Consider the following 26700-nt stretch of genomic DNA (forward strand, 5'->3'; position numbering starts at 1 on the left):
AAACAAAGTTTATCAAAGAACAGAGTCTCTACATTCAAAACAAAGTTTATCAAAGAACAGAGTCTCTACATTCAAAACAAAGTTTATCAAAGAACAGAGTCTCTACATTCAAAACAAAGTTTATCAAAGAACTGAGTCTCTACATTCAAAACAAAGTTTATCAAAGAACAGAGAAGAACCAACCTTTTCCTCGTGATCAGCCTTGATTTCCTCCTCTGATTTCTCTTCTGCCTTGTCCTCCTTTGTGGCTGGCGGTTTAGGAGGGTTCTTAACAAGCTGTTCGCACGTGATCTGGGCATCCCTAATCCACTGACCTAGGTAGAAACGTCTGGCGTGCTAGGGAATAGGATTGTACTGTACAATATCATCGGGATTATTTTGGGAAATTCAATTTTTTATTTTTTTAAAACCATTTTTTATCAAAGGAAAACGAATTAGCGCACAAAAGGCGACATTCACATGGTATGATTTGTTGGATGGGATAAAATTGTACTGTAGAAACTGCAACGCGAACGATCAAAATGACTCACCACTAACTCGGGATTCACTTCACTGTGCTCCACAAGAAATGCGAGCAAAATGAGTTGGAGATCTTTGATGTGTTCTTGTAGCACGTTGTTCCTGATATTATCGTCCTCTTCAAGATCGACCTAAAGTTGTTGTTATAAATATCTGTTCAAAATTTAGTTATTTGTAAGAAAATATTGCTTAAAACGATAATCAAGCTTAAAGTTTGGCCAAAATCTATGCCGATTTTTTGAGTTTTATTTCCTTTCTACATACAATGTCAGATCATGAAATTAATAATAACGTTTTTAGGGCTCAAATTTTTTGTCGAAAAGAAATGTTTCCGTTAGATTAAATAAGAATTAATACCGATTAATTTAATTATGATAGCGACCCGCCTATAAAACCAATGACCTTATTGCTTAATAAATTTGTGTATTAGATTTGTGTATTAGATAAGACGATTGGCGCCAACTGGAACAAAAAGCGTGGAACAAATTTGAGTGACGTCAAAAACTGACAAGCGGCAAGCACATAATTTATCAGAAAATGGGAAAATCGAATTTGTAAATTAATGTTTCAAGGAGGGACAGCAGTGCACAAACCTCAGATGAAGGTTTTATCTTTTTGAAAAGTGGACATGCTTCTTCGAGTTCGCTGTGTTCGTGGGCCCATTTTTCAATCATAATCTGAAAAGAAAACGAATACAGTTAAAAGTTTAAACAAAGATAACACATTACTTATCAACTTTAATACAAAATAATATGACAATCAATATGATTTTAGATTTTTTAAACACCTGCTGTAGTTTGGCGGAGTCAGAACGGCTCTTAACGGCGTCCCGCCTGAGATGGGCGGCTATGTTACCAAGGTACTCAATCGTTACAGTTCTCATGGCAAAGTCAGAATGTTTGCTGGAAAATGTAGCCACCTGTCGGTAAATATCATTAAAAGGCGGGCTTGATAAAACTCTCTTTAAATCCAATCTTTCCACATTACCGGAAATGAAACTGATAATTTAATATAATATAGTATAATAAATCTCATAAATAGAGTTTTTCTCACAAACCAAGAGTCGTCCAAGGAGGTTGAGAACGTTCTCAGCGCTCGGCCATTCTGGTAAGTTTAAACACGTCAGCAGGTCCTCAATAAAGTTCTCGAATAAGGGCCGATAATCTTCCTGTTCTTTGGCTGCAATTGATTTGTGTAAATAAGGAAAAAAAGTGTTAAGTTCTTTACACTTCAAATTTATCAGGGAGAGAAAAACTCTTAAAAAACCCCACAACAACTGAAAATACCACAGCATTCGTCATCAACTCGAAGACGAAACATCATCCAAACACTTACCGGAACATTTCCGGAGAAAAGCGGACAAGAAGTGATGAGCAGTGAGCAGGGCTTGCTCGTAAGAGGACACGATCAACACATCTGCGTCCGGAGCGTAGTACTCTTTGGGAGCTCCACTCACTTCACCGTTCGCTAGAACCACCCCCTGAACTTCCGGCTTTTCTTCAGGCACGGGAGGCGGTGTAGCGGGGTGCTCGTCTTCCGAGCTCCTTTTCCTTCTTCCTTTCTTCCCTTTTTTCTTCTTACTTCGTCTAGGGGATTCTTCGTCCTGGAAAATTAGTCACTCAATAAATAGGAAGCATTCTGAGTGAAACAGGCTGGAGCACGCTCGAGCGTGTCCTTAAAATCCTGGCTCAAAAGTATTTGACTGCCAAAAAAGGTATCTTGGCGACCGATTTGAGCTGAATGGAAACTAGAAATTGTTTCTAGTTTTAATTTTCGTGCGCTAACAATAAACTGCCAGTTTATCTGCTTCTTACCTGGTCCCTATCTTCTGCGACCCCTCTCTCTTTCGACTTTTCCTTCTTTTCCTCCACTTCTGGCACTTTGATGATACACTGTATGAGCTGTAGGACTAGTGCTGTTACCATCTGTATACTATCTCCGTTGGACAGGGTGTAACTGTGAAAAAAGGACAAGTGAATGATTACTAGATACCTATATTGAATAACATTAACAGGGCCAAGATTGAAGTAAAATGAACGCGATTTTCTTAGGAAATGGCATAGTAAAATACAGTTTTAATCTATGATCTATCTAGTATCTAGAGTCTCTGACTCTAGATGGGGGGGGGCCAATGACTACCAATGGAGACTTTTGGGGACTAATGGGGACTAAAAATCATGGGGACTAGAGGTCAACTCGTTGACGTAATTCACCATTTGTCCCCATAAGTCCCCAGAATTTTTGACAGTTATTTATGGTTTTCAAGTTAGTTTAATAACGATACGATCGAGATGTTTTGTCCAAGATAAGAGTAGGATAAATCTAAATGGGGACTAATGGAGACTTTTGGGGACTAAAAATCATCTAAATGGGGACTAATGGAGACTTTTGGGGACTAATGGGGACTAAAAATAATGGGGACTCTGGGTAAAATCGTTGACGTAATTCCCCCAAGTCCCCAAAAGTAGTCATTGCCCCCCCCCCCCCCCCCCCATCTCTAGATACTAGATGGACGAATGCAATTAGATGAAGTATGTATTGAACAGTTCTTACCTTCGGAAGTTACGTTTAGACGAGGGTAACCTTGCGAGAGAAGAGAAAATATCGTCTAGAATAATCTGTCTGTGTTTCTCGTACAGACAAAAGATTCCTCTACAGACAGACAAAGCAGCGAGTTGCAGGGTACCTACATTCTCTACAAAGAACGGAGATACGGACAGGGTCGATATCTGAACAGTTGTGTTTACTTGAGTGGGTGTGGTACTTATACTGGTTAATCAAATCAACTTTATGTACCTTCAACCATATAAGTAAAATGGCTTCAAAAGTGGGATCAAAAGTTGTATGCTTACTTAAACTGGGTATTTGCAATTGCCGAAGATGTATAAAATCCCAAAAAATTGCCGAGGACAGTTGAATTACCTGAAGGACCAGGGTATCAGGGAGAGTCTGCAGAGAAAGTAAGGGCGGGAACAGCTCCATTAGTTCCACTATCCGGTTATAGACCGATACGAGAAGTTTGTTAGTCGGCATAATACTCTTCTTACGTTTACTTTTCACTGACTGTCCGTCATCTGGGAATGTGGGGAATGTTCGAACTGTTTGCTATGTTCAGGGTTTACTTTAACAAACTCAATGTTCATTCTTTGTGAATCGGTTTTGGGCTCGAAACTTATAATTGTTATAACATTCGACCTCAAGAGTTCAACGGTAATTTAACAAAATGTATCTTTTTCATTTTCGTCTCGAGTGATTATCTGTTAATTATCTCGGATGTTTAGGAACTCAAATCTCCATGGAAACATTACCTTTTCCCTTCGGATCAGCGTAGACAGGATCGTAGGCAGGGTACACACCGTCAATGAGATGAAACTTGATAAACAAAACAGTCCTCTCAATAACATCCTCCAGGTACACTAACGGGGTTTGGTTATCAGTCGCTCATTTGTCACATGATACAAATCTAATTTAGGAGTTCTAAATAGAGATATAAAAAATAAGTCATATCATGACCGGAAGCTTAAATCTCCGGCCGGATGAACGGTAGGTACGTCACCGGAACAAAATAGGCGATACAGTATTACTATTCACGGGGTTATTATATTCTTACAAGGGAAGATTTTTGTGGATGAGTTACAGATTCGACGGGTCATGGAAAGAAGGGCTATAAGCGTACCTGCTTTGGGCATATCAGGAGAAGTCAGGATTTGAAAAGAAGCGATAGCCGCTTCAGCAGAAACTTGCATTCTGCACAGGGCTTTCTTCTGATAAGTATACAATTCCTCCTCTAGAGTTTCCTGAGAACACAGATTAGTTAAATTACATCATTTTTATTACTGTACAATATAATAAGGTCGGTGTTTACACTTTGCAGTTTAGATCACCCGATAATCTGATCTAACATCATTGTAGTCGGCGGACACTATTTCGAGATACGGTGGTAGGTTACCGACAACAAGTTTCCCGGTTGAATTCATTAGATTAAGTGCGTGATGGGAAGTCAGGCGGAAAGTTTCCAGCGCTGGTGCACACTATTCTCTCCTTGCACGCAAATTTAACTTCCTGTCAAGATAGTGGAGGCTTATCAATGGAACTTTCCCGAAAACACGTAACAAAATTGTTTGCAACGCGATGTGGTGCCTCCAGACCTGGACGGAAACCGAACCTATATGAAATATTATTCAGTCAGGAAATATACAATTATTGTGGTCCCTTATCTAATCGCGGGGGAAAATGGTGTTATTTACTCAGACAAGCTTGGTTGGGTTACCTCAAAGAAGCCTCTTCTGTCAAGTCACCTGACACTAGTGTTACCGTTAGTCAGATAATGCCACGTATGCATGTCCACGCTTTTAAAATTGACGATAAACCTTTATTAAATTTGAAACAAAAGCTTGCAGCTCAGAATTTAATTTTGCAGAGTTTAAATTGCAAATATACTGCATAGTTTGCATAAGTATTTCATTTTTTGGTCAACACTTTTGTGGCAACATGTCAAGATGAAGTGTTACATTTTCTGATTTGTTTATTAGGAAATTGCTATTTAAAACTACTTATAATCATCAGCTTCCCTAATACTTGCGTATTGTTTGCTTTAGCGGCGAATTTTTGCGTAAACACTGTCCATCGCTGCATTTTATGTTGCAATTAACCCGATATTTCATATTGTTTAATAAGCAGCCTCTACTATTTGCAAATCCAAGAAGCAACTCTCCTCAGCTGTACAACTATTTACCAACAATAACCCCGTGATCCGTTTGCCAGGATGTTGTTGACAGCAGTACTAGCAGTGCTGGTTGCCGCAGCACTTGCTGATGAAACAGTAGCACCTACAACTACCTCCTTCGTTACCCCAACCCCTTCCATGATCGGCGAATACTACAGGTAAGCTCCAGACTAAATTAACAAATTGGCAGCCTGCTAAGAAAAGAGCGAGAACTTTTAAAATCGATTAGAGGCAGTAGTATAGATCGATACACTATGTTCATTGTTCATGAAAATTATATTTTTTCGTATAAACAACATTTGAAAAAGACAATAATTACAAAATGAACTTGTTTCAGACCTTATTTCTGGCAAGATCACCCCAACCTGTGTGGTAGACTGCCTGAACTCAAGATTACGAACGAGAAGACGCTCAGAAGCTGGGAATACTACTCCAACATTGAGGGCAAACCTCATCTTATCTACTTAGCTGAGGCACAGTGCGGTACCTGCCAGTCCAATGCTGCCATTGCTGGCCAGCTCTCCAAAAGATGGGAGGAGTACTCGAACAATCCTCGAAGACAAGATGAAGCCGTCGACATGGGAGTGTTTGCCATCAACAGGAACTTCGAACCCTCCAAAAAGAAGTTCAACATGATGAAGAACAGACTAGCTAAGCGATTCAGCGTTGGTCCCTGGGTCTCTTTACACCAGGATAATGACTTGAGCAACTTTTGGGATACACTGGGAGACTACCAGATCGAGAATACCGGGGAATTCTTCAACGAGACAAGACAGTTCAGGTCCAAGAGAAACGATATGTACCTGGTCGACCAATGGGGAAGGATGATAAGGTTCCTGAGAGATGCCATTCTGATCAGATCTAGGAAGCAGGACGCCGACACTAACCTACTTTGGAGGAACGTAATCCAGGAGGTGATGGTAGCAACCAAGGAGAGAAAGAGCGTATGTGATGAGCTCCAGCACGAGTGGCTCTACTGCCGGATCCCTGAAGAGTGGGAACTGAACGGGGTTAGTTTTAGGAACCTCCGACAAGGCAGGGCTCTCACTGTTCTGGTTTTCATCCGAGCTGATATGGACGAGTTCACAGTTAATGGACTACTCCGGGACCTCATTGATCTGTCCGAGAGATGGAACTCCCCAAGCTACGTGGTGGTGGCAGACTCCGTTCCTCAAAGTAAGACCCGGTTCGCTACAGTTGACCTGTACATGCAGACCCGGAACAGTGACGTCAGACTCCTTCAAGACGAGGATAACAAGGTTACAACCAAATACTTCGCTGCTCCTGGAGATCTCTTTGCCGTTGATTCGCTGGGCCGCATCATTGGCTTCATCAACCGGGTAAATCTACAGGATCCAACAGTCGAGGAGAAACTGAAGAACTGGCATCTGAACTGGAACCCAGAGTGTGAGATGTTCATGGAGAGCATCTACACTGGTACCGGAACCACAGGAACGCAACCCACTTATACTCAACCCCACTTCTACACTACATCCTTTGTGTACTAGTAAACCTACAACCCTGCAAGCCCTCAGAACTTCCAGCTTGGTTTGGTCTGATAAAGGTATTCTGGACTAGACTAATATCGATTAAAAGCTAAGCTGATAGACTAACGTTTTATCTGTTTTGGTGATGCTATTGTCAAGACTCTGTCAATTTGAGGTTTTAATTTTGGCCTACGGGGTATTTCTTTAGATGATTACAGTTTTGCAGTGTTTATGACTATATTTATTGTTTGAAACAATAAATGTTGCCCATATTATCGATAATTTAGCATTGTTAATTTGTCTTTGCAGCGCAATTTTGCATTATTATTTGTTACAAACCATTAATAGAAGTGAAAATCATAAAAGAGCCATATTGTTATTTTAAGTCTTGACTTATTGTAAAGTTGTAAGGCCTCGGATAGTACAGAGAGCAGACGTCCGGCGCGGGGCGCAACAATTAAATTTATCAAGGACTTTACATTCAAACAATTATTTGCGTTCTTTAACTATCCTCACTTAAAATTACTCTGAGTCCAGTCAATTAATTACAACTATGTGACTAATAAACAGAATGTTTGCAAAGCAGCGACCATTAGAAATACAATTTACTCATCACATAACATAAATAGGATCGAACAATGCGAACAATTTTAACTGCATAGTAGGGCTATGGCTAGGGAAGGGGGGGTACCAATGGCATAAAATGGAGACAAATGGCATAAAAATCGTCAAATGGCATAGAAATTTCATGGCATAAATGGAAATTTAGCTTGGCCAATTCTCCATTTATGCCAATTTATGCCATTAATTTAGGTCTTCATATTTGACCTTTAGGATGACTTTAGATTCGCAAATACTATTAGTACTTGAATAAGAGACATGTTTCATGCTTTATAACGCTTGGAATGATCGTTAAAGTCAAAGATTCATATGACAAATAACTAAATAAAGAAAATAGAAATGTATTATATCAAATATATACCAAACATTTCACTATTCAAGAATACAAACATTGACAACACAACGATTTTGAATGTCATCAAGGAACAATGCATCTGATGTATTTGTCTTCGACGAGTAGCCATACATTAGGAGATCCATTGATTAGGCTATGTTCCTGGCAGTAGTACTTCATCGGGCATGACTTATAAGAAATAAATCTAACCACTCCTGTTGCAAAGTTCTGCTGAGATTTGAAGACTTTAAGAGTTTCTGTACTGCCAGCTTTCAAAACTGTTGAACATCCGCATTCAGGTTGATTGTATATGCGAACATCAGAAGACACTCCAAACGCGTCCCCCTTAAATCTTGAAAGACGAGATTTTGTTGATAAAGTGCTTCTTCCTCCATTGAGCGTGAGTGTCTCAAAAGACCGGAAGGATAGTGTTCCATATTTATCTGTTGATATCGTTTCTCCATCATCACAATCATCAACTCCAGGTTCTACCTCATAAGCTAAGTCGTCCTCGTCCTCGAGGCATCCAGCTTCATCATCTACAGCTTCCCAAGAAAGTTCTTGGCCATGGACGATTGGCTTCCCACTCCGTTCTTCAGGATCTGCGACTGCGGCGAACACAGGGAAATTGTTTCTTTTCCCTTCTCGAATGCAGTCCCTCGATGCCCTGTCCAGCGTTTTTGCCAACTTGCCTAGGCTTATCATACCACCAGTCCATTTCACTCGTTCTGCTTTCTGGCCTGTAGATTTAACCTTTTTGAGGTGAACTGTAGGATGCAAAACTGTATTTCCACGTGCATGTGCAATTGCAGATGTGTCTTCATGTAATGATAAAGCACTGTACACATTCTTTCTCTCCATTCCATGGGCCATAGTTATCGCATCCATATATCTTGAGCGACCAGATGAAAAAGAAACCCGAATAAATGCAAACAGCTGCTCATTCTGATCACTTCCAAGGTAATAAGTGACGATTTCAGCATTAGGGAATTGCTTCTTCAGCAGAGTTAAATACAAAACAAGACCGTCACAAGTACATATAAGATCAAGGTACGTCTGATTTCTACTTCTCTTTCAAAGTAACGAAAAATGTTTTTTCTCAAACAGTTCCATCTTTATTATACTTTATAGTTTAGAGTCTAATTTGGCATGATATCAGATCATGTGATATTACATGGCCCCATGGAGAGCATTGCCAGAGCAATTGGCCAGAGAGCTCCATAGAAGTAAGGGGCCTACTCTAGCCAACAGCTCTAATACATTTCCTTCCTCAACTTCATTTTCTTCATCTAACTGCTGCTGCTGCTCAGCAACTACTTGACAGCTGGCACAGTGACAATTGTCTGCGTAGTGTATCTGTTAGCCTCAATTTTGCCTCAAGGAGGGAAGGTAGCCTCAATCCAACCTCACATAAGTTTCGATAAAGTCTCAATAACCTTCGGGCTACAATTACAAGTTTTATAGTGGGTCTATAACATGTTTCCGTACATTAAAGTTAAAACTTAAAATGCGGTCGAATCATTTATTAGCCTCATTTTGGCCTCCTACAAGAAGACTCTGCGATTTCTGAAATGTTGAGCTTGAAGAGGATGAATAAATTTTTATTGTTGACACATGACATAAGATAGTCACAATACCGAACATGCTCGAAAATATATACAAAAGTATACTTGTTAGCCTCATTTCACCCTCTCACAAGGTGGTTAGCCTCATTTTCACCTCGAAAATTTGAAGCTATAATCCGACGGAATTTCATGTGCAACATAGATATCAAGTAACTTGCGAGTTGTTAACCTGTTTCCGTACATTAAAGTTAAAATGCGGTCGAATTTTTTATTAGCCTCATTTTGGCCTCCTACAAGTAGACTCGGCGATTTCTGAAATGTTGAGTTTGAAGAGGATGAATCAATCTTTATTGTTGACGTATTAGATAGTCACAATACCGAACCAACTCGAAAATATACACAAAAGTATACTTGTTAGCCTCATTTCACCCTCTCAAAAGGTGGTTAGCCTAATTTTCACCTCGAATATTTGAAGCTTAAATACCGATTAAATATAATCCCAAGGAATTTCATGTGCAACATGGATATCAAGTAACGTGTGAGCTGTTAACCTGTTTCCGTACATTAAAGTTAAAATGCGGTTGAATTATTTATTAGCCTCATTTTGGCCTCCTACAAGTAGACTCGGCGATTTCTGAAATGTTGAGTTTGAAGAGGATGAATCGATCTTTATTGTTGACATATTAGATAGTCACAATACCGAACCAACTCGAAAATATACACAAAAGTATACTAGTTAGCCTCATTTCACCCTCTCAAAAGGTGGTTAGCCTCATTTTCACCTCGAATATTTAAAGCTTAGATCTCGATAAAGTATAATCACTATGGATTATACTTGCAACTTGGATATCATGGACGTAACATGAGAAAGTTCTTTTTTGAAAGTGGTGAGGCTAATTTGTTAGCCTCAATTAGTCAATTGTCCCTCGCAGTTAAATCACTCCTACTGAGTCTAGTGAGTGAGCTAGGAGGTCGCCGAACATCTCATTTTAAAGCCGTATCGATTTTCTATGCGCATACCAAAAATCAAATGCGTAACTAAAACAGAAATGAAATTACAGAAGTTTTAAATTTTTTGTCAAAAAACGAACTTTTAGGGGTGTTTCTAATGACCAGGGCCAGGGTCAGTACAATAAATAGAGATAAAGGTGGACAGTACTAGTGGGGTGCAGACTATTCGTTATTAAATTCTCAGTTCAAAGTTTTAAAATTTCATATTTCGAATGGCATAAAATGGAGACAAATGGCATAAAAATCGTCAAATGGCATAGAAATTTCATGGCATAAATGGAAATTTTGCTTGGCCAATTCTCCATTATGCCATTTATGCCATTGGTACCCCCCCCCCCCGGCCCCCTAGGGAACTAATTTAGTTGGTGTTTAAATTTTTAATGGAAGGAAGAAAACTAAATGGACGAGAGTTGGACTACTATAATATGGTAGTCATCTACTTTGGCCTCGTATCATAGGGCATAGGCAGACTTGTGCGGGAAGAGCTCCCATATCTTTATTGTTAAATGCATTATGTGCGTGATCAATGCAGCCCAAATCTCATTTGATCTTGTTAATAGAGCTGTTTAATCTTTTAAGCTGTTCTATGCAATATGCATTGAAAAATATGTGCATCATTATGATATCTAACACTGCACTGCGATAACTTCAGTGCATGAGGGCTGCTGGGAATTATCACATCGATTATATTTTTAAATGTTCAGAGACTCTGAGACTAGACTGATTTTACGGAGGATGAGATATTGAGATAACTATCAATAAGATTAATAGGAAGGTACTGAGCAGTGAGTACTGATAGTAAATACTAGATCTAGGGTTCGTTTCAGTGAGTATAGATAATTTGGATCGATCTGCCTGCCGGACTTTAGGACTTTTAAGCAAGGTGTTCATCCCTTCACAGGAAATTCAAAGCTTTGGTGACTTGGTAACTCACGCAAAAAAAGGTTAAAAGTATTATCGTAGACTTTTAGAAACGAAATGGTTAGTCAAGTTTCAGGACGATGTCTCTATAATTGTCAGGAGGATGTCTCTATAAATGAGTCCTTCGTAAACTAACCGGTTCAGGATTAAGAGGAAGTCTGACGCTGTCTCTGATGTGTCTGTCCAGAATGTTCAGAAGTCTCACGAGTCTATCTTGAGGAATACAGTTCAGCACTTTCATCTGCTTCAACTTAGCTGCCTCCGCGCTCAGCAGCTCCAACTTTCGGAGGGAGAGTAAGGTTTCGGGGGCTGGCTCAAAGTCATCATCTTCTACGGCACCTTATGGGAGGATGATTAGCGAGAAGATAAGGGTGATATTTACGTATAAAATTCAACATCGTCATCATGTACTGTTATACCCCGATTTACCGCAAACCCCGATATACCGCGGCCATTTTCTTTCCCCAAATAGGGTTTCACACCCCGATTAGCCGCAGCTGTTTCCTATCCCCAAACTCCGTGGTAAATCGGGGTTTTACTGTACCACGAAGTTTCAGAACACTTTTAAAGTGTCTAATTTTCATTTCTTCTAAAACTTACTAAGTTTGAATTTGCACCCCGAAATTTCACAGGACTTTCTGTTGCTGCTTGAAAGAGAGTCTAATTTCCATTTCTTCTGAAAACTTACTAAGTTTGAAATTTTCAGGAACCATCTCATCCTCGTGTTCGAATATGATGTCGAGAAGTTTAGAGAATCTCTTGAAGCTGGCAGACTGCAAGGGATCAGACATATCGTCCTCGTTGATAAGCTGCTGTTTTGCTTGCTTAGCTTCCTTCTTCAGCTTCTCACTTCTTTCCACTAAAATGATATATTGCTAGCTTTGGACGAGAGTAGCTATATTTTCTCGAGAGAATAATTTGATATTTAATTCAATAATGTGATTAAAAAATAACAGCAAATACCTTTGATGTCACGAAGAGACTTTGTCTTTCCATTTTCTTTCTTTAGAAGATTGATCTTTTTCGGACGATTCGTTTTGGGTACGTACTCATCATCCTCATCCTCTTCATTCGAATATAAATCTTCGTCTGAAACGATACTGTCATTGAGAGCGTTTAGTTTAATAACTAATTACTTGAGATTTTTCAAGTTTGGATCATTAACAATTAAGGTGATAACTGACAAAAGGAATTACAAGCCGACGACCATTTCAAAATATCAGTGCATTGTAATCATGTAATGGTCCGTACCGATATCTTCGTCTTGTTCAACGTCTTCTTGCTGTACGTCCATATCCTCTTCCAGTTCCACGCCCTCGTCTTCATTTCCGTCTTCTTTTCCGTCTTCTTTTGTTTCGTCCTTCTCTATAAGTAGTTCCTTATCTTCAAATACGTGCGAGGTTATTTTATCTTCATCTCCATCCTCATCTTGATCAGCGGTCTCATCATCAGCGGCAACTGTGGAAATCAATCGCATTAAAGATTAACTGTTATCTCATTTTGACAAGGTAACATTGTATAATTTTTCGAAATGCCTACATCCAGAAAGCTTTTAATTTCCTTCCAGTCATATGTCTCTCGCCTACAATTTTCTTATGCCCTAAAAAAGGTATTGTAATAAAACCTAAATCTTCAGGCTCCGGAGCAGGTTCAGCAATATTTTCAGGTCTCAAATCCTCCGGGTTGATATCCAAAGCTGGGGTATCGTCCTCGTCGGAACTTTCTAGAGCAAACGTCTTCTTCTTTTGGTGTTTCTTGAGGTTGAACTTGGCAGGTTGAGCAGTACTTCGTTTCATATTTCGAGGTTTGATCTTTGGATCAGTGGTTTGTTTCTCGGGTGAAAACTGGTCATCGGATCCTCTGGCTCCACGATTCCTCCTGCCACGCACAGATTCGCCGATACCACCTCCTGACAGAGATTGGGCGAGGAGAAAATCAAGCTCTTCAGTTTCAAGCTGCTTTCTAGACTTTTTGGGAGTAGTGTTCTCCTCAGGCCTCCTCGAACTTTTCTTTTTATCGAGCAGGTCTTCCATCATGAAGGAGGTTTTTGAGGGAGTGGTCTGCTCCTGTGGAATCACTTGTTAAATTATTTCAGCTAGCGGAGATAAAGGAAAAAGATACAGGGTACATGCCGTACAGGCGTGGGAAAACGCGCACTACGCGCGAGAGTTTTTCAACGCGAAAATAGTGAAAAGTCAAACTTTCCACGCAGGAAAGTAATAATTTTGCTAGTACTAAAGATGTATAGGCTTTTGTGCCCCATTTTATGAAAGTTTTAGCGCGAATTCGCACCCTGTGAACTTAATAACAATGAAAAAACCTGTGCTTTATCTCCATTGGATGATGAATCTACCTTTTTCTTGTTTCTGGCAACACCTGAAATCGTGGATATGATTTAAGTAGAAAAATAGGAGCCATGGTGCGAGAACGAAGATAAACAAAGAGATATACCCTCACGGTACAAGATGTCAGAAATGTCAGCACATTAGTAGTACATCACTCACCGGCTATGTTATTGAAGACTTGAGGTGTTCTCTTCAAGATAGATTGGACAATGCTAGAGTAGGACTCCGAGTAGTCCATTTTTTCTCTTTCATTTTTGAGTTCTCTGAAGACAAAGTAGGGATAATTTGAGTCTTCAGATAAAACTAAGATAATTTCATAGAGCAAATTAATTATAATTTTGTAGATTTGGCAGTGAATTGTGAAAATAAGTGTCCCTCAAATTCTAAATATGGTAAATAACAAAGCATAGCGTATGTGCATCTAATGTTTCGCAGGGTATTTTATTTTGGAATATTTGCAACTAACATGACGTGACGGCCGCGGTACATTTATTAACGAAGATAAAAAGCAGAATTTATCTAGAATGAAGGCGCCTTTTGTCTTTCTTTAATCAAAACCGTGCAACACTACCGTAAACTGTTTCCCACTGCCAGAACTAAAATACTTTTAGAAAAATAATAAAATTATTGAAATAAAAAACACTTTTCTAAAAATACGGATTATAATAAATCTAACATGTGTTGAGTGCTGACACTGTCAATAGCTTCTGTCACGTGATTAAGAAGAAGATCGGAGAATTTGCTGGTCAGATGCTGGGATTTCTCTGAAACCGTCGAGCTGAAAAGTTGGGATAAGTAGTTTTAAGTGTGATATCAAATGGACAATTAGGGTGAGTAAAGAAGTTGAAAGAGCCGTATAACATGAAAGTTTAGAAATGCGTAAAACATCTAAATGAAGTAGGGCGTAAAGTAAAACTAAGATCTTGACGTGAAATACAAAGTAACATTTTGCTGCTACAGGGCAGAATCATTTTGATAAAGATAGAAAACATTCTTAGTAAAAACAAGGTGAAATAACTCGGTAAAAACAAGGTGAAATAACTCAGTAAATGACACATACCTGAAGAGAAGGCTCTTCTCCTGGGTGCTGGGTATAGGGGAGGGGAATGAGAGTTGAGGGAGCACATCGCACAAGCTAGTAACACCGCACAGAGACACACGATCCAGGGGCAGCTTAGCGTTACTGCTCTCACCCATAGTCATACATCACAACACCACTATAAATAGTGTAAATATGTGTAAGTATGTGTAAATACATGTTGTATGTGTATATTTTATGTGATGAAAGTGCAAGAAAAGTAAATAACACAATAATTTGTAGTTTACGCGGTTGATCGTACTAGAGAATTTTGTGGTATTTTTTAACGTAAGTTTTTGATGGATTTTTATAAGAAGATTATTTAATATGAAAAAAACAATAAGACTCCGTAACTTAATTATTTTGTGGAAATTAATATGTCAATTGATATATTTCATTCAAGTATATATATATATATATATAACAATTATTTACAATATATCATCACAACTTCAAAAGGAAAAAAATCAAGCTAAAACTAAACTGAAACAAAATACAATCAACAAAACATAATTCATCTAAATGGGTCTGAGTTAGTCAAAAACAAAATGAAAAACATGTAAAAAAACATGTAAAAACTCAATACAGCGGTAACGGAACAATAACAAAAGATCGGTTTTAACATTTTAAAGCAGAATTTCGTCAATGAACCACGTCAACTGAGCATTAACAACCTCAGAAACTGGGAACTTCTTTCCCTGTTTGATATCTTTGATAATATCTCTTTTATCAGATCCTGTTACCAATATCGACACCCAATCAGATCTATTGATCAGATCAAATGTGACTGTCATTCTCCCAGGCGAGATTCCCGTATCAACCTCAACGTGTTTGAAATCTGCAGTCTTTGAGATTGGTTTAGAACTGGGAAATAAAGACGCTGTGTGACCATCACTTCCTAAGCCAAGAATTATATAGTTAAACTTTCCTTTGGGATTAGCAGATAAAAACTCCTTCTGGTATGCAGATATGTCACCACAGCCAGCTTCAGAAACTGGCATAAAATGCACTTGAGACGGAGAAATGTCCGGAATGTCACCTAACAAGAACTCCTTTAAATCCCTAGCATTAGCATGTGCAGCTTCACACCGTTCATCCACCTGCCAAATATGAACCTTCTTCCACGGCAGATTCTTCTTACTGGAATAAGCTACCAAATATTTGTAAACCCCCAGAATAGTGCTACCTCCACTTACAGCTATGTGAACTTTGTCTGAGCCCTCTAAAGTCTCCCCAATAACCCGCACAATATCATGGACCACATGCTCGTACAGGTGCTCCTCGTGGTCGCTTACCATGAACGCTTTGTTAAAAAACTTGATATGCTCTTCTTCCATGGGGTTTTCAGTGTATCCAGCTATTAGAAACTTGCCAAAGTTACTCACTGCCATGTTTTTGTGGTTGGGATGGAGTAGGAGACTGTGTTTTAGGTTGATCACGTGATCCCAGATATTCCAAGAAGCAAGGACTGTGTTGATGTCGGGGAGAAGAGTCTTGTTGCCATCCAGGACGTTGCTCAGAAGGGTTACGTAGCTGTTACTTGCAGCGGTAAAGGACTCAGGTAGCAGGCTTCTGCCATTCAGTTTAATTTCAGGAGGCTTGAAGTTGATGTGAAGCCTACCGCCTGATTTGAGATTGACCTCAATATCTTTTTTATCAGAATTCTGCGATTTACCAGAAGTCAAAATTAGGGGGACCCCTTCCCAACGACTTAAATCAGACAAAAACAAAACTGAAGCAAACGTTGGTGTCAATGACTTGCCGCCCACATGTTCTCGGTAACTATGATACTGAGCCACCACAACTTGGTGCTTATTTGGCTTTGTCAGCGACTTCAAAACCTCGGATTTTGCAGCAGCAAAGTCAGGTCTATTGACATCTGCAGTGATTAGAGTTAGAAGTTCAGTAGCATGGTTTTGTAACATATCACGAAAAACACCACTTTTGTCATAGTACCCAGCGCGTCCTTCGCAGTCCACCTCTTCAAGAAGACGAACATGAATACTCTGTACATTATCATTGTTTAGCAGCGCTTCAATCTCTTTATCTGATCTTCTCAGGAGAGGAATTTGTTGTGTGATAGATTTTCCAAGATAATGATCAATTAGGTAGATATTATCGTTTCCGATTAGACGATCAAGGGAGGAGAAGAGTTGTTCAGCTGAGTCCAATCCGTAACCAAACGGTTTCTCATATGCAACCCTAAGTGTGACCCCATCTTTTCTACAGTGCTTTGAGATCATCTCAGATGTAGTAATATAAGCTGAAGGAGGAATGGAAAGGTAGAATATTACCAGCCCATTTTTTACATCCCCACAAAAATCTGCAAAGTGAGCATCAGTTTTAAGTTGGAGATAGGTGACTCTGTCTTGAAATGGCGTACCTGCCATTAAGATACCATTAAGGAAACCAATTGCAGCATCTTTACTTTCAGACAACCGGCCCTGACTGTGTTTGAGAAGAATCTTAATAGCTGACATCAGTTCCTCCGATGACTTTGGCGATTTTTTAGCAAAATCATCAACAACCTTATTAAATTCAGGGAGAAATTTACCAAGAGCATCTTGTCCGCCATCGAAAACTTTCTCCCCAACATCAGAAATGGCATTGAAAAGTAGAGAAAAATCATTTTTCATCTCACTATGGGGCTGAGTTAACTTATTAAACAAACCATTTGTTTTCTCTTTGAGATTTTCTCCAAATACATTCAGTTTTTGAAGTATAACATTGGCTGTTTCTTTACTCTCTGATAAAATCTTGTTTCCATCAGGAAGTTTGCTGAAAGCTGCATTTAACTTTTCTTCCAGACCGTCCAGGGGCGAATAACGTTTTGGCAATTTATCCAATATCTCAGCTAATTTCAACTGTCCCTCTGGAACAGGGTTCCTACTGGCTCCATATATTTCCAGCTCTTTATCCGAGTTCCAAACATTCTCCTCTAAAGCTGACCAGAGATATTTCTTTGCCAGGTCACCCAGACTGCCCACCAAGACAAACTTAGTCGCAGAATGCACCCATGAGATTGACAAGATGATAACAAGAAAATGGATGAACTTCATGTCTTTTCAAAACTTATTTACGTGTCCCAGGTCTTGATCATTTAAAGTATGTACCTGAGAAAGAAGAAGAATGTTAAATTAATTTAATTTAAAGTTATCAAATTATAGTACTTTTTCACACTTGTATTGTGTTGATATTTTACCTAGCAATTTGCAAGTACGGACATTTCAATAGTTTGAGCCATCTCATAAAATATCGGCTTCTCCATTCTTCGATCTTCAAAATCACAATATACAGACATAAACGATGATTTTGACCGAGTGACTAAACTTGGCCGTTTCGTAATTCTTAGGGGTCGTTCACATATTACGCTAGCATAATCATTTAGAATCCCCCCGGCCCCCCCCCCCCCCCCCCCCCCTCGGCTGATAACGTAATATGTGAAAGACCCTTACAACCAATCAAGGCTAATCGAAGACTTTGAATGTGTTCAATTGGTCACTTTAAATGTTTACTCAATGGATTTATCATTTATGATTTCATGTATGCAATGAAACAAGTCATGTTGTTAAAATAAATTAAAATAAATTAGGAATACGAATACATCAGTAAAAAATCCGGCATCCCTCCTCCGATAGAATCATCGGGTAGTCAGAAAAGGTTTATAAAAACAATCTGATTGGATAAATTAAAACCGATCTTAAATGAGCAGCTTCTCGATTGCCCCATGGATGGTTTGAATCTGGGGTTTGAGCTGGCTTCCTTCATTGATGGTAACAGTGGCAGCTACAACAGCTCTGCTCACACCGCATGCACGTCCTGGAGAAGTAAACTGTTAGTTGATCAGAATTCATACAAGAAACAATACTAATTCACCTGTTTACCGGGACCCTCCGGGAAAAGCAGCCTAATTTGAAGTAACAGAGGTTATTTTAACTTGTGAACATTACCGAAGTGAAGATATATTATAGGTTATATTACTATTAAGAACCGACCGGATATCCGGATATCAACTGGATATCAAGCGGAAATATAACAATTGAAAATTTGATAAACAATTTTCACGAAATTTTATCCTGTCGCTATAAATATTTTAAAGAAAATCACTAAAAAAACGACGGGATCTGAGCTCAGCTTCTTTCTAGTTCTGTGTTTCAGTAAGCTGTTCGCACGGCCAAAATTATAGTATGATTCATACATGTTTAAAACTATGCAAGAATCGTTTTCGTGTTGACCCAGAAATCAATACCTATAAGGCAAGTTCAGTGGTAAAAGTACGACGAATTTAGAAACACTTAACTTTCGCTAGGATGTACAAGTTAGAAACTTGTAATTTTCGCTACAAAGTACTTAAAAATTTTAAATCTTCATGTTTTAATGATCATATAAACAGGATACAGTGTCACTGCACAAGTTAATTTGGTGTAGGGACCGATGTTGGGTGATCAAGTTGCATGCCGGGCCTGCCAAGTCCTTAGGTTCAAATGGCAGGGTCTAATAGCAGATGATCAGAACAGGTTGCAAGTAGGCTAGCGCGGGACCATTTTCTTCTCACATCAAACAAATAATTGGCTTTTCGTGACGCATTTTAAAACAATGGAGGTTCAAAACGGTTAATATTAATTTTCCAGCAAGGTCCGGCATCATAAAATGTCCTCTTCTAAACGCCTGGTTCTATTCCAGCAAAATCCAGCTTACCGGAAAAGATATGATATCCGGCCATTTCTGGCTCTGCAGCCAAAACTCCAGGCCGGTCAAATAAATCCTAATCACTATTACTCACCAAGTGCTTGCTTGCTGCGAACAAAGACATAAGGGATGTTCTTGTCCTCACAAAGAAGGGGGATGTGAAGCAGGATTTCAATTGGGTTAGCATCAGCTGCCATGATGACAAACTCAGCGATACCTCTGTTGAGACATTTTGTTGACTCGTTGGCACCTTTCTTGATCTGTTTGTAATTCACGGACTGCTGTACCAAATCCAAAATCTGAGCGAAAGAATTTTGAATTGATTGATTGCAGTGCTTATTGATGCGAGAAATTGAAATCATGTCCATGATCTCGCACAACATCATGAATTATATTTAAGTTTACTATACTCTAACTGGGATTGGCCTTCTGCCCTTAGGCCTAGTGGCAATAAGTATACACTAAAAAGGATCAAATATGTTAGTTATTAAATGAATATTTTACCTGGGATGTCAAGTTAGCATCGGCAAGAGGGTAAGCTCTGGGGTTAACTGAATCATCTGTAGCCATCATTTTCTCTCCGCTTGATTAGCTTCACTGAGACTAAACTAAAAAATAATCATTAGACAATGATACATCAATTAAAAATTTACTCCCAACCGTTTTGGCTGAAGAAGACTTTATAAACGTAGGTGCTGTGAAGCAGGGACAAAAGGATTTCGCGATTATTTTGGCCAAAAATCGCGATACCGCGAATTACATTTCGCGGTATATTAAACTATACATAAAATTTGTCGCAAATAATGGGGAAAATCGCGATTCCGTACATGCCGCGATCTCCTTTTGTCCCTGCTGTGAAGTGGCGTAGTTGCTCTGAAGTGTCTCAGCTACATGGGTTGGGGTCCCCTTTTTAAGTAAAACATCTTAAATGGTTCATTCTAAAAATGATATATAGCTAGTAGCAGTTAGAGGTGTACGTGGGAAGGCAAAGAAGGCATGGAACGCCCCTATATATGTCTCCTTCGGCCTGATACCTGAGGAGAAGGAGAAGAGCTACGAGGGATAGATGATATCTATTGCTCATGATTTACGATTAAATCATGCTCTGCCAATTGCATCACTTGATTTAATTTATTATATATATATTGTTTGAGAAATTTACTGATTCAGAAAAGATAGATTGACAAAAGATATATCTTTAATGATACATTGAAAAATGCAAATAGTCCTTCATGTGATGTAATTGGCGGAGCACAATTCGCATAGTGGCGTAACAAAGGGCACTTGAGGGGGGATAGCGTAAGAGGCTAGGGTGGTGCATTCTATACGAAAAATAATCCAATTAGACAACAATATGAACCAGATCACGGCCAATTAACGTTTGATACTTAAATTTAGGGGTACAAAGAATTCCAGGGGGAAGGAGGGGTGCCAAACATATCCTGAAGAGCTCAACCGACAGATGATGAGCGGTACCTTCCAATGTGACCTCTCACTGAAGTTTAGCACTCACTTCACACAGGGAGGGCCAGGGCTTTGAGTCACATATCCTCTAAACTGGTTCTGAGTAAATGAAAAGTCTGTCTGCAGTCTTGCAAGTTTTCATTCCTCTGAGTCTAGACCCCTCCCCCCTCAGCTACGGTTTCTATGCCATTGAGGGATGTGTGATCCAATATATGACTAAAGAGCTTTTAAACTGATGGTGACATTATCACTTTTTGAGGGCAGCCTGTGAAGATCAGGTCAAACACCTTTATTCAACACTTTGAACTACCGCACCTCTTTTGACAACTTACTTTTCGACCTCAAGACTTTTAGTGCCACAGCCTATCTTATTTAAAACGGAACTAACTCTTAATAATATGAAAGAGTTTCCCTTATCTCCTCATCGCTTAGTAACCGACAGACGTTCCCTCTACTTAATATTCCTCCATTCTCGGCAGAGTCAGAGAAGTAAAGTAAAGTAAAGTAAAATTTATGACATTTTTTTTATTTGAAAAGTCAATTAATCATTATATATATAAATCAAGCGTTACATTTCAGCCATGCAAAATTACAATGACATATTTTGATTACTAAATGATAAATGGTACTGCAATATAAGTTGCTTAATGTTTGGCCGGATGACAACTAACGAGAAAAATAAACTTGATTATATAATAATTAATTCGGCTGAACCAACACATAGCAAGAGCCACATTAACGTTGGGGCCGTCTACCAAATTTGAATGACAAACATTAACAAGAAATCAAACATATCATAAATAATTATAAGGATTTTGTTCATTACAATTCCGTTACAACTGATAAAGAAAAAAGAAAAGGACAAGCAGATAGGAAATTGGACGGACAGAATTGTAACCAACAAAAACAAATTTCTGAGACTCATAAGACTGATCATGAGCTAATCTGGCCAGACTGTATCGGCAGCCCAGAGGTACTTGATCAGTTTGGCCTTAAAAGTAGAAATCCGCTCTGACTGCCGGATACATACTGGTAGACTATTCCATTTCAGCATAGATCTATGAAAAAAGCTATTTCGGAAGGCATCCGAGCAGGGCACAGTGGTACTCATGTAAGTTGAAGTATCCGACATATCAATTATTTGAGCCTACATATCAATTATTTGTGCCTAGAAATAACAGGATCAAGGATGTGACCTTTTTTATGTGTTGGTGAGTAGACAAGTTGATGAAGCCCAAAAGATGATAGTACATGGTGTTCCACTCACTCACATGAGCAGAGATTCTATCTAGGTGCATATTAACATCTCCGCATAGCAAGAAATGCTTGTATTTTTCTACAATAGATCGTGTCTAAATAATCGAATTGTGGCAACATGAGTGCATTGGCAAACATTTTCCTATATTAAGAAAGTATATATTCCTATATTAAGGAAGTATACATAAAAACAATAAGATTTGATACATTAAAAATTATTTTTGAGGAACCGCACTTTCGAAAAAATAAATATTTTCTTTTTCGAAAATTTTGAAAATTTTGAGAAGTCTGTCACTGTTATACCGATATTTTAGTCGTTTTTAAGCCTTAAATCTGCCATGTTTGGCTCTTTTTTACGATGAATTTTACTAAGTCGTTTAGGCCACATTTCATACCTTAAAACTCAAAACTGAGAGAAATCCTATTCCAAAAAGTTAGATATGATCAGGAAAACAACAATTTCAGGAAAACAACAATTTTATTTAGTATCAGTTACAGCAAACAAAAAATATATTTTATATAATATAATATAACTAGGACGAACTTTAGTTTAGAAATCTTGGGGGACTTGGAGTAGCAAGAGATTGACTAGAAGGTATATACCTTTTACCAAAAACGTCGAAAAGAATCCTGGGTGATACAGGATCGGAGAGTACAGACCATAAAGTTTACGCACCCACCTTTGCCTCCAGAATTCTTGGTTGGTTGAAAATGTATGCTAACTTGGTCGTTTATACTCCAAGTCCCTTTGTTAAAAGAAGTAATATTATGTACGTCTGGAGTTAACTTCATTCAATAATAACAATATCAATATAGTCAATATCAATATCAGACTAAACTATCGAATAAATTATCAAATATTATTTGTTAATTCGATCTGAATAAAAATTTAGTTAAGTTAAGATATTAAATAATTAAAAACATTACAACAAGTGGTTAAAAACGCCCAAAATTGATCTGAGAGCTTTTCAGTCTATAATACAATCATGATAGTAATATTAAGTGTGTTAAGTGTGTGCTGCTGCGATTAGAATAGATTACTGCAATTTAAAATTGTTTGGATTCCAAGTATCTTTTAAATCAGCAGCCTGTACTTGTAATAATAGTGCCTTGGTTCTCAATTTTATCAAGTTAATGGAAGTTTCTAGGCAATTGCTTGAGGTTAGAATTTTTTTATGAACAGTGTTCCAAAGCTTGGCTGCAGTGAACAAAAAAGTATTTGATTTATTAAGAAGAATAACCGTTAAACTCGTTGTACGGTTTGAAATGTTGATGGCCTCATAAAGGGAGTATGGGCAGTGGTACTTGATAATCTTAGAGAATTCTGAAATGCAATGGTACTTGAACAATCATCAGCTACACTCACAAGAATTTTAAAAGCGATATCTTATGACCTGGGTGAATGGTAAAATATACAACTTTGATTTTTACAAAAATTTCAATTTTGCTTCTTTTGACCTTGTTTGGTCTGTAACTTCGTCATCTATATTTTAATTATAAAATCCTTTGAAGGACTTCTTGTACGGAGTGTAAGTAATGTTCAGGAAAAAAAATCTGCCAAAAAACGGTATAAACGACTGAAATATCGGTATAACAGTGACAGACTTCTCAAAATTTTCAAAATTTTCGAAAAAGAAAATATTTATTTTTTCGAAAGTGCGGTTCCTCAAAAATAATTTTTAATGTGTCAAATCTTATTGTTTTAATGTATACTTTCTTAATATGAAGTTACAGCCTGTTCGGGACATAAAAGCTTTTTGTATATGTCCCCTTTATAATAATAATAAATAATAAATACAACATTTATAAACCGCCTTATAGCTAAATCATATAACTTGATATAATTTAATCCTGGAGATAAACTCCAGTGCTTTCTAAAGCGGCTCTTACATTAACTGAGCTTAGTTTAATTGAAAATTAGACATGACAAGTTCATTTTACCTATGTAAATGCAAAATCAATCAAATGCTAGAGAAAAGAAGTATGTTTTAAGTTTGGTCTTGAAAGATATAACTGACTCAGCTGATCTTATGTCGTATGGCAAGGAATTAAAAACTTTAACTGCACAGTGACTAAAAGCTTTCTCTGTGTTTACCTGGTGTTCACCTGGTTACAGCCACAGATTCTTGCTTATTTTAAAATTATATCTGAATGCAATGTAGTCACTCTGTCTTATTCATGGTGAAACCAAATTCTTTCAGAGGCAATGAAGTCAGGATACAAGACACTCCTGTCTTAGCTCATATGTGTACCGTATAATCAATGAAACATGTCCAAAGCATTTTATCGGGAAATTCTCGTATATTTCTGGTGGATCACGTGAGGCAGAAAACTGCAATCTTTATACTCCTAAATCAAGATCTCACAAGGAGTTTAACTATCTAGGAACTAAGGCCTGGAACATATTACCAAAGTCCCTTAGAGAGTGTGACGACGTTAAGAAATTTTATAAGTTATACAAAGAAACTCTTATGAATATGGTGCTAACTGATGAGAATTACCAAGGGGATAACTCTTACGATAAATTCATGATCCCACCCAACACTAGCCAATGTATCTAGGCAGTTATGTTATTTCGGTTAAGTTATCTCAGTACATAAGTGAATCCAATCTATCCCCTGCAATCAAAGTATTTCCATGCCTATTAAGCAATTACAGGAAATTAGGAACATCAGTGGAAAGGTGCACTGTCAATCATTATTGCTCCATACCTCCAGTCCTCCTGTTATGTGCAATTCTCACTGCTATGTATGCTCCTCATTTGTATCAATTATATTGATGCTACATTGTTATTGAATATGAAATAATTTTCAACCGTATTAATTTATTAACTTATTGTAAATAGCAAGTTTGACAAAGGGATTACGTTTATTTTACCCGGAGTTCGTTTAAGTTTAGTATTGTAAATAGTTAATTTGACGAAGGGAATACGTCTATTTTACCCTGAGTTATGTTTTAGTTCAATCTTGACACAATTTTAAAATTATAATTTAATTATTTTATATATATGTATTGTCCATAACTAGGGTGGCCTGCTAACAGAACCATGATCTACCTTGATTCATCCTTCAGCACAGAGAAAAGCTCCTTTTTTTATACATTATGATTACAGAGGATCTGATATTTAGATATATATTGCTGTGCTGTAAAAATTGACTTTATTTATTTATTTATTTATTTTCTGAGATTAATTCCAGCTGCCTGACAATACTTGATGGAAGTCTTTGCATTAGCTGCTGGTGTTTATCCTTGTAAAACTTCTCATTTTCTGTCTTGATGTTCAGTTTCACTTCGTCTATCTCCCCTTGGTTGATTTTTAGGGTATTCTCTTGATTTATGATGGAATCTGCAAGCTGTGCAGCCATTTGCACAGAGTTTTGATTTCCTCCATTTCATCATTTCCTCCATTCATCATTTCCTCCATTTACACTAAATGTTTTGTTGCTGCTGATAGTGATAGTAATCTGATAAGCTGATAACGCGCGGCCTGACCTGCCTTTTAGCCACGTCTTGTTAACCAGTTTACATCCTACACCTACTTTTACACCCTCTATACCATGTCTTCTGAGCCTAGTTCGAGTCCTACTAACCTAAGCTTGATCCCCTCGAGTCCTCTGGAGTCCCACAGCCCTACCTCTAGTTCGAGTACCACGACGCAGAGCGACACATCTGAAAAGGGGTTGCTGGGCAGTGGTGCCCCCACCACTGCCGCAGATCAAAAACACTGCTCGGCAAACCCTCAAGCTGAAGGTAAGATAAACGTCGAAAATCACAGTACGCAGACAGAGTTTGTTGGTTTTTGGGTACCTACTTTTACGCCAGAAACTTGCCTCGAGCTACTGCCGTCACTTACACCGGACCAACTTTATCGTGAATCTTTAAGTGCCGGACTCTGTAAATCTACAAACAAAACGCTACGAAAACCATACATGACAGCAAAGCTAAATCTAGACTCTAGATACTATGATCATCTTATCAGAAATCCAACTGATAAGCAGACTATACACGGTAATCTAACCTCCGATTTTTGCATGCTGCTGGAAAAAGCCGAACAGACGCTTGACGAATACAAGGAGGTGATAAGGAGCTCTAGTTCTCTCGTCGCTAGGAACTCTACTCCCAACACTACTTCGGATCCCTCAACCTCCGTCACAGGTTCGCCAGCCGGACACGAGGAAGTACTAGAAGCTACTCCGGTAAGAAGTTTGCGATCAAAGTTTGAGTTTGAAACGCATAATGTTTGTGATGGACTGGACTTTCAACGCATAGGATCACGTGACGTCTCTTACTTCGGCTCCAGTAAATACAGTTACGGCAGTATTACCCATCGCGCTAAGGCCTACCCACCATCTGATCACGCTGTAAATAAGATACTAGACTGTATAGCTGACGAACTAGACGATCCCACCTTCAATAGGGATAACGTTACTTGCATGGTCACTAGATACCAGACAGGCTCAGACTCTATCCCGTTTCACTCTGATAATGAAACAGGCTTAACGGGTGAAATCATCACTGCCAGCTTTGGGGCCACTCGCACCTTAACTTTCCGTAACATAGTCACTGATGAGCGACGTGAACACGAACTAAGGAATGGCACAGTGTACGCAATGACCACAGAGTCTCAGTTTTTCTGGGAGCATGCGATACACCCCGAACCTGGCGTCACCTCGTGTCGTGTGT

At 38.5% G+C, this 26700-nt stretch overlaps 4 protein-coding genes across 5 annotated transcripts in view; 1 reads left to right on the forward strand and 3 right to left on the reverse strand.

Annotated features, from left to right (window-relative positions):
- LOC134820409 (uncharacterized) overlaps positions 1–7046 on the forward strand; it is a 71548-nt gene extending 64502 nt beyond the window's left edge. The window contains exons 2-3 of one of the 2 annotated variants that reach the window (XM_063830783.1): positions 5284–5403; positions 5583–7046. In XM_063830783.1, coding sequence (XP_063686853.1) covers positions 5285–5403; positions 5583–6753 — 1290 coding nt within the window. In that variant the 5' untranslated portion in view covers position 5284 and the 3' untranslated portion in view covers positions 6754–7046. Of the gene's footprint in view, positions 1–5281; positions 5404–5582 lie in introns of both variants that reach the window. The other variant, XM_063830782.1, reaches the window with a different exon arrangement.
- LOC134820406 (nipped-B-like protein) overlaps positions 1–14749 on the reverse strand; it is a 40785-nt gene extending 26036 nt beyond the window's left edge. The window contains exons 1-20 of the mRNA XM_063830780.1: positions 14590–14749; positions 14206–14307; positions 13689–13792; positions 13505–13560; positions 12809–13250; positions 12436–12642; positions 12148–12273; positions 11873–12043; positions 11321–11523; positions 4196–4316; positions 3828–3935; positions 3442–3593; positions 3073–3248; positions 2334–2475; positions 1855–2122; positions 1577–1698; positions 1307–1438; positions 1113–1196; positions 531–650; positions 184–336 (exon numbers count right to left, since the gene is read on the reverse strand). Coding sequence (XP_063686850.1) covers positions 184–336; positions 531–650; positions 1113–1196; positions 1307–1438; positions 1577–1698; positions 1855–2122; positions 2334–2475; positions 3073–3248; positions 3442–3593; positions 3828–3935; positions 4196–4316; positions 11321–11523; positions 11873–12043; positions 12148–12273; positions 12436–12642; positions 12809–13250; positions 13505–13560; positions 13689–13792; positions 14206–14307; positions 14590–14732 — 3132 coding nt within the window. The 5' untranslated portion in view covers positions 14733–14749. The remainder of the gene's footprint in view (positions 1–183; positions 337–530; positions 651–1112; positions 1197–1306; positions 1439–1576; positions 1699–1854; positions 2123–2333; positions 2476–3072; positions 3249–3441; positions 3594–3827; positions 3936–4195; positions 4317–11320; positions 11524–11872; positions 12044–12147; positions 12274–12435; positions 12643–12808; positions 13251–13504; positions 13561–13688; positions 13793–14205; positions 14308–14589) is intronic.
- A 229-nt stretch (positions 14750–14978) lies between these two features.
- Positions 14979–17716, reverse strand: LOC134821115 (GDH/6PGL endoplasmic bifunctional protein-like). The gene has a single exon (XM_063831779.1). It carries the CDS (start codon positions 17664–17666, stop codon positions 15234–15236), a length of 2433 nt encoding a protein of 810 aa, XP_063687849.1. The 5' UTR covers positions 17667–17716; the 3' UTR covers positions 14979–15233.
- Positions 17717–18172: 456 nt separating this feature from the next.
- Positions 18173–19913, reverse strand: LOC134820533 (NHP2-like protein 1). Its single transcript, XM_063830968.1, has 3 exons — positions 19801–19913; positions 19391–19595; positions 18173–18426 (listed from the first exon to the last, which is right to left on the reverse strand). The coding sequence occupies exons 1-3, from the start codon at positions 19867–19869 to the stop codon at positions 18308–18310; spliced, it is 393 nt and encodes a 130-aa protein (XP_063687038.1). The 5' UTR covers positions 19870–19913; the 3' UTR covers positions 18173–18307.
- Between the last annotated feature and the right edge of the window lie 6787 nt (positions 19914–26700).

This window comes from Bolinopsis microptera, chromosome 9, assembly GCF_026151205.1.
Source record: "Bolinopsis microptera isolate Bmic1 chromosome 9, MBARI_Bmic_1.0, whole genome shotgun sequence".
NCBI lineage: Eukaryota > Metazoa > Ctenophora > Tentaculata > Lobata > Bolinopsidae > Bolinopsis > Bolinopsis microptera.